Below are 8,446 nucleotides of genomic sequence, written 5' to 3' on the forward strand. Positions count from 1 at the left end.
GACAGAAATACTCAAACCAGCCCATCTGGCACAACAATCATGCCACGGTCAAAATCACTGAGATCACGTTTTTCCCAATTCTGATGGTTGATATGAACATTAACTGAAGCATTGCACTGCTGCCACACGATTGGCTGATTAGATAATCATGGATGATTGCTGGTGCCAGACATGCTGGTTTGAGTATTTCTGTAACTGTTGATCTCCTGGGATTTTCACACACAATAGTCTCTAGAATTTACTCAAAATGGTGACATAAACAAAAAAAACATCCTGTGAGGGGCAGTTCTGTGAACGGAAATGCCTTGTTGATGAGAGAGGTCAACAGAGAATGGCCAGACTTGTTTGAATTGACAAAGTCAATGGTAACTCGGATAACCTCTCTGTACAATTCTGGTGTGAAGAATAACATAGATAATGTGGACTATCAGAATTGATTTGGCTGTTTTAATGGATTTTATAGTTTTTAATATCAATATAAATATAAAATCAATCAATTTTCTCTTGTTTTAAAAAATTCATAGTTCTCACAGTTGCAATAAAACTGGTTTAAAAAAAGCTATTGAAGGAAAGTTTGTTTTGTAGATCTCTCCTCCATTAAACACACTCCTACAAGTTGATTCATTTCCACACACACACAGGACGCTTTCAGATGTTAGTAATTGTCCCACGAGGAGGCTGTGTGGAATTGGAACATTTAAAGTATCTTATCTCTTCTCATTTAGCCTGTGACTTGCATTCTCCATTGATTGGAGCCCCCAATAAACTAGCTGTCTTTAATTGCAGCAGCCCTTAATCCAACTTTTTTTTTTAATGTACCACAGATAGAGGAAGGGGGTGCCGAGAAGGATTTTAATGTAAGTGATATGAGTTCAACCCCCCTTACCATACCTAACTATTTGTGTGTATTAGCATGACGGTTCAAGAGAGCTGGTTAGTTGCATCAGGCATTGGACTCTGGTAAGTTGACAGCTCTCTTTCTCTCTGCTCATTCACTCTTTACCTTATCTCTCCATTTTAATTACTTCACAATGTGTGTGTAAGCTTATTTTCATTCCCATGTACCATTTTTGGCACAGTGGCTTTCTCGCGTTATCACTCCCTTTCTTTAGTCTTATTCGCATTTGTAAGTGACACAATCAATTAAGCGCTGTGTGTTTATATGTGAGAGGGTACAAATCCATGCTTTTCTTCGCATGTGCCAAATGAAACGGGAAGGAGGGGGTGATTTTTGATATCAGATGAAAGAGAAACTGGTTTCAAGTGAAAACCAAGCCGTTTCTCTGCTGGACGGACAAGTAAAGGCCTGATGTCTGAAAATTATCACACACATTCAGGAATATCTCTTTTTAATCCCTCCCATGAGTACTTTGTTTGAGCAGCAAACACGTGCTGGTTTTCATATAAAATGTGGTACTCTCCACAAGTAGGGTGCACTTTAGTGTCCAGTTAGTTTTTATGGCGTTAGAGGCAAAAATTCCATGTTTTGGTTACAAGAACTATTAGATATGTTGGATATAAACTATCATCTAACACGTGATTAATATAGCATGAAATGTAGGTCATTTTAATGCATGAAATATCTGGTGTCATCCATTCAACCGTGTTACTAAAGTTATTGGATGAAAAATTTGCAAATAAATATTTTGTCTTTTAATTTATGGCAAATGAAAATGTATCAATTTGAATTCAACATTTGACAACCAACATTTCCTGAAGTTTAAGCACACCCTGATCATTGAAAAAGGGGAAAAACATTTTAAATAATTTTATACCCTTTTCAAGGACAGGGCCATATCCATCCTCAAACTCTCAAACTCACTTTCCCTTTTTTCATTCTCTGCATTAATTGTATGAGAGAAAATAAAGAGTACTTCTATTCCAGGAAGAAAAGAAAACTAAGGATAGAGACGTAAAATGCAAATATCACCCATGCTTTTTTCATACAAATTAAATGTCAGCATCGTGAAATACTGTCACTTTCCCTCACACTGAGGAGGCAATGACAAATCCATATTCTTCCTTTAAATAAAAATTCTTATTATGGCGACTGGCGCAGTAATCACGCCAGCACAAAGCCTTCCCGTGATTAACGATAGCAATTTATTGTGTGAGAGAGCCGAGGAGAGGGAGAGCGACCGACGCAGAAGAGACATCATCTTTATCATAATTCGTATCATAAATAACCAGCCCCAGCCAATCAGAGAGCAGCCGGCGTGTCATTCCCAAATAACCTTTGATAACTATTACCATTTCACTGGCCGGAAGAAAGCAGAAAGTCACAATGTTATCTTATCCCCATTCTGCACGTATAGAATACAACAATATTACCATATAGATTACACTATTTATAATAGAGAGTGTCAGAGGGGTCTGCCTGCACTTTCTGTCATCCATTGTAGTGCAGAGAGTACAAGCGAGTGTTGCAGTGGCCAGATTACCACTGGTTAACTGGTATCAGACAACAACTAGTGTGTAGTGAGGGTCTGTATATGTGTGCGTGAAGATATTAGAAAAGTTTGATTTAACCAGAAATTGCTTCTGCACTTGGATGTGTGTGTGTGTATCTTGTTCACTCTGTTGTTCTGCTGTGTAATCAGGTGTAGATGATTTTGATCTGTTGTTCTGATATCCGCCCTCTATTCCACCCCGAGATGTTTTCTCCCTGTTAATATTGCTCCTCTTCTTCACACTGACTCCCTCTGTATCATTTTCCCCATCCTTATGTTGCCTTATTATCTACAGTATTTGAAAAATAGGGCCGCATGAGGTCTAATTAGTGATGTTTGCGAAGGAAAACAATACTACTACTGTTGCTCATATGGTGGGTTGAGGATTTAAACGAAAACCACCGAAAGTATTAAACTTCTGTGCATAAATCTTCTAACTTCTATTTGTTTTATGGACATGAGTGATATGTCAAATTGTGTGGCTTGCAGTGGCTTGGTATTGTATTACGTCTCTTAGCAAACAGACCTTTTCTCTACACTACTCATGTTTTCTTCAGAAAATGGTCATGTTTTAATAAAATAATGGCATAATGTCCCTGCAGTTGGAACACATGCTCCAAAACATTGAGTCATAGTCCATAATTTTTCAGTGTCCAACTTGAATCATTTCCTGATCCCGTTTCCCCCTTTTTTGTTCTGTGCCTAACAATAAAGTTGGCAAAATAGAAATTTATTTTAGACTTATATACATTTTTTGTGTATTTCCCTCTGGCAGATGAGGAAGAGGAGGAACCTGTTCCTGCAGACTTGGGCACTTCTGCAGAGGCCATGCAGGTCTCCCTGGGTGAGGAAGAGGATGGAGAGGAAGAGGAAAATGATGAGAACTGGCTCAGCCGTCATGAAGGACAGAGTCCCAGACCTGAAGGTTTATTGCCAGCCGCCAAGAGACCTCGCCTGAGCACCAAACCTGGCGTTAGCCCAGAATGGAGCTATGAGCCACGGGAACCCCTCAGCTCACTTAACTCCCAGCACATGCCCCTTTCCCCTTCCCCTCCCCTCTCCCCTGAACTACCCCGACCACCTGTTGCACCCCCTACACCTGGACACAAGCCCAAACTCCCCTCCCCATCTCCTGCACGGCAGAAGAATAAGTCACCCAAAAGAGTGGGAGGAACTACACCCACTGGGGTGTTGGGGCGGTCACTTACGTTGACCCCACCGAAGACCAATCAGAAGGCAGGAAAGAGGTCACCAGCTAGGCCCAAAAGCCCACGTAGTCCAAGGCCAAGTCCTGTCCATTTGGGGGCAGCTGGGCGTGGTTGGCCCGGACCACCAGGAGATGATAGTTCTCGTGATGGTCAGATCAGATGTCATGATACAGGAGATGAGGATATTGAGAACTCTATAGCTGCAGTGATTGCTCGTGCTTGTGCAGGCGGAGAAGGCACATCGGACCCATTTGCTTATGACTCGGACTCGAACAGTGAAGGGCCAAACCCTCCAAAACCTGTAGTTAAACACCCACTTAGCCACATCAAACCTCCACAAGCTCTTGCTGGAAAACACCCACCTCCGCCAATACCTCCTCTCCTCAACACACCCAACCGTTGGACTATGGATGACTCTATAGACGAGGTCATCCGAAAGGCCAATCAGGGTCAAAAGCCAATTCAGGCACCAAGTTTATCACCCCCAGAGCCTGCTTACCTGTCCTCCCCATCGGACTCGCCCCCCACACCTCCACCAACTCTCAAACTTCCCCAGGAAAGAAAAGAGCCAGCAACCACTGTTTTTCTAAAGAAGAAACTCAAGAAGGACATCAGGGCCAAGTTGAAGAAGAAAGACAGGGAGCAACTCAAGGAGAAGGGCAAGGACAAAGGTAAGAACAAGGACAAGAACAAGGAGAAGAAGCGGGAGAAGGAGCGAGGGCTCGTTGAAGAGAACAAGATGCCCTGGCCAGAGTTATTGATCGGAGGTGAGGAACAGCGAGTCTGCATTGCTGGGAAGAAAGAGAAGGACAAGCACAAGGACAAAAAGAAAGATAAAGAGAAGAGCAAGAAAGAAAAGGAGAAACGAGACAAGGGCAAGGAGCGAGGCAAGGAGGAAAAGAGGATATCTCTAGGAGCCAAAGACATCGCCGCAGGTGTCAACACCCCTCTCTTCAGCCCCCAGACTTGTCTACGCATCCCATCAATGTTGCCTCCTCTGCCTCCAATACTGCCCGACAAACTCTTCCCACACCCCAAAGACACCAAAAGTAAAGACAAGGACAAGAAGAAAGACAAGAAAGAGAAAAAGAAGAAGAAAGAGAAAGATCGAGAGAAGGAGCACGAGAAGGAACGGGAGAAAGAACGGACCAAGGAGAAGGAACGAGACAAAGATGAGAAGAAGAAAGAGAAAGACAAGAAGGAAAAGACGAAAGAAAAGGAGAAAGAGAAGCCAAAGCTTAATAAACCGAGCTTAATGGTAAGAAGCGCCTGCACATGTGAAGCCACTGCTCTAACCATTGTTGTGGAAGCTACTTTGAGCTTCTCATAATGCACAATATGAAAGAATTCAAGCTGAAGTGTGTCATTGCTTTGCACACTAGCATCACCAAACAGAATTGCAATAAAACACATTGTTTTTAAATAGCTTTCCTGAATATACCCTTCATCTATCATAGGTCTAACAAACCGAAAGTCTCGCCCCAAACTCAAGGCAATGGTTGAGGAAATATTGCTGTGTCTGGCAGGTTGGAACTGTCCGAACGAGTTGATTCGCTACAATTCATTTGAGTTCAAACACTACATATTGGAGAGAAGGTGCATTTTCGGAGAGCATGTTCAAGTATTGTCTCAGGTCGCTCAAATTTACTTGCGTAATGTTACATATTTTGGGATTTGATTTTGTCAATCAGGAATTTATTTATTTGTGAAAAGTGGTCTCTATATGAGAGGTGAAAATTAAGAGAAATTTGTTACATAAGCCGAAAAGGAAAATAGTTTAAAAGTAGGGCTGGGCGATATTACAATATACAGTGCATCCGGAAAGTATTCACAGCTTTTTCCACATTTTGTTATGTTACAGCCTTATTCCAAAATGGATTAAATTCATTATATTCCTCAAAATTCTACAAACAATAACCCATAATGACAAAGTGAAAGAAGTTTGTTTGAAATCTTTGCAAATTTTATAAAAAAAAAAAAAATGAAAAAAAATCACATTCACAGCCTTTGCTCAATACTTTGTTGAAGCACCTTTGGCACCATTTACAGCCTCAAGTCTTTTTGTGTATGATGCGACAAGCTTGGCACACCTATTTTTGGACAGTTTCTCCCATTCTTCTTTGCAGGACCTCTCAAACTCCATCAGGTTGGATGGGGAGAATCGGTGCACAGCCATTTTCAGATCTCTCCAGAGATGTTCAATCGGGTTAAATTCTGGGCTCTGGCTGGGCCACTCGAGGACATTCACAGAGTTGTCCCGTGTCCTTTGTTATCTTGGCTGTGTGCTTAGGGTCATTGTCCTGTTGGAAGATGAACCTTCACCCCAGTCTGAGGTCCAAAGCGCTCTGGAGCAGGTTTTCATCAAGGATGTCTCTGTACATTGCTGCATTCATCATACCCTCGATCCTGACTAGTCTCCCAGTTCCTGCTGCTGAAAAACATTCCCACAAAATGACGCTGCCACCACCATGCTTCACTGTAGGGATGGTATTGAGTGGTGCCTGGTTTCCTCCAGACATGATGCTTGCCATTCAGGCCAAATAGTTCAATTTTTGTTTCTCATGAAACAAAGTCTTTCAGGTGCCTTTTGGCAAACTCCAGGCAGGCTGTCATGTGCCTTTTACTGAGGTGTGGCTTCAGTCTGACCTCTCTACCATACAGGCCTGATTGGTGGAGTGCTGCAGAGATTGTTGTTCTTCTGGAAGGTTCTGCTCTCTCCACAGAGAAATGCTGTAGCTCTGTCAGAGTGACCATTGGGTTCTTGGTCACCTCCCTGACTAAGGCCCTTCTCCCCCGATTGCTCAGTTTGGCCGGGCGGCCAGCTCTAGGAAGAGTCCTGGTGGTTCCAATCTTCTTCTATTTATGGATAATGGAGGCCACTGTGCTCTGGGACCATCAATGCTGCAGAAAATGTTCTGTACCCTTCTCCAGATCTGTGCCTCGATATAATCCTCTCTCGGAGATCTACAGACAATTCCTTGGACTTCATGTCTTGGTTTGTGCTCTGACATGCACTGTTAACTGCGGGACCTTATATAGACAGGTGTGTGCCTTTCCAAATCAAGTCCAATCAACTGAATTTACCTCCAATCAAGTTGTAGAAACACCTCAAGGTTGATCAGTGGAAACCGGATGCACCTGAGCACAATTTTGAGTGTCATGGCAAAGGCTGTGAATACTTATGTACATGTGATTTATTTTTTATTTTTTTTATATATATACATTTGCAAAGATTTCAAACAAACGTCTTTCACATTGTCATTATGGGAAATTTTTTGTAGAATTTTGAGGAAATTAATGAATTTAATCCATTTTGGAATAAGGCTGTAACATAACAAAATGTGGAAAAATTGAAGCGCCGCGAATATTTTCTGGATGCACTGTATATCATGGTGATGATATACTGTAAAGTGTCAATTAATAGAGATTTTGCTATATAATTTATATTGCCATATGTAAATTTCCATATGAGCGTGTGGGCTTATCTATCAGTGAGTAGGGTTTAACGTGTTGACTCAGAGAATTGAAGAAACATGGGTTTTTATGGCATTTTAATCTTTTTTGTGGCTGCCCAAGCAAATTCAATGACATTCAAAAACGCTAAATATGCTACTCATCTGATGTGTGCATCTATATTTCATGTGAATGTGGCACGCGCTATTTCTAGAGCATGTAAGTTCTTGCGAGTCCAGCAAGCATCCAGAGGTTTGTGCTCCACAGACAGGAGAGCATAGAGCAGGTTCACTCGCACTACTCGATAAGTTTTGACCCAATAAAAATCCTTATGGAGAAAGACATATCCAGATGACTCCCAAACAAGTTATAAAAATGAAGATGAGCTCGTTATTAAATCAGGTGTGAAATCTACCACATCTACCACACCACGCGGGTTCAAAAAAGCCAACATAGAGCAGAAAACAGTCGTCAACGATAATCACTCGTAATACAAGCAATCTATTTTATCACCTAAAAGTTTTGCAAGAATTGTTATATTTATTTGATATGGCTCTAAAAGAAGTGTTTCTTATGTATTATTTGCTTTGTTGCATTGCTTTAAGAAGGTCTTGAGGTTCTTGAGGAAAGTTATAATAATAGTAATATTAGTTAACAACATACAGGTGAAACTCGAAAAATTTGAATATCGTGCAAAAGTTCATTAATTTCAGTAATTCAACTTAAAAGGTGAAACTAATATATTATATAGACTCATTACAAGCAAAGTAAGATATTTCAAGCCTTTATTTGACATAATTTTTATGATTATGGCTTACAGCTTATGAAAACCCCAAATTCAGAATCTCAGAAAATTAGAATAGTGTGAAAAGGTTCAGTATTGTAGGCTCAAATTGTCACACTCTAATCAGCTAATTAATCCAAAACACCTGCAAAGGGTTCCTGAGCCTTTAAATGGTCTCTCAGTCTGGTTCAGTCGAATTCACAATCATGGGGAAGACTGCTGACCTGACAGTTGTGCAGAAAACCATCATTGACACCCTCCACAAGGAGGGAAAGCCTCAAAAGGTAATAGCAAAAGAAGTTGGATGTTCTCAAAGTGCTGTATCAAAGCACATTAATAGAAAGTTAAGTGGAAGGGAAAAGTGTGGAAGAAAAAGGTGCACAAGCAGCAGGGATGACCGTAGCCTGGAGAGGATTGTCAGGAAAAGGCCATTCAAATGTGTGGGGGAGCTTCACAAGGAGTGGACTGAGGCTGGAGTTACTGCATCAAGAGCCACCACACACAGACGGGTCCTGGACATGGGCTTCAAATGTCATATTCCTCTTGTCAAG

The 8,446-nt window shown here is 41.4% G+C and overlaps 1 protein-coding gene across 3 annotated transcripts in view; it reads left to right on the top strand.

Moving 5' to 3' along the window:
- taf3 (TAF3 RNA polymerase II, TATA box binding protein (TBP)-associated facto) overlaps positions 1 to 8,446 on the top strand; it is a 79,487-nt gene that overhangs the window by 56,903 nt on the left and 14,138 nt on the right. For all 3 annotated transcript variants that reach the window (XM_052118907.1, XM_052118908.1, XM_052118909.1), the window contains one exon: positions 3,226 to 4,916. In XM_052118907.1, the coding sequence (XP_051974867.1) occupies positions 3,226 to 4,916 (1,691 nt within the window). The remainder of the gene's footprint in view (positions 1 to 3,225; positions 4,917 to 8,446) is intronic.

Source organism: Xyrauchen texanus, chromosome 45 (assembly GCF_025860055.1).
Source record: "Xyrauchen texanus isolate HMW12.3.18 chromosome 45, RBS_HiC_50CHRs, whole genome shotgun sequence".
NCBI classification, from domain to species: domain Eukaryota; kingdom Metazoa; phylum Chordata; class Actinopteri; order Cypriniformes; family Catostomidae; genus Xyrauchen; species Xyrauchen texanus.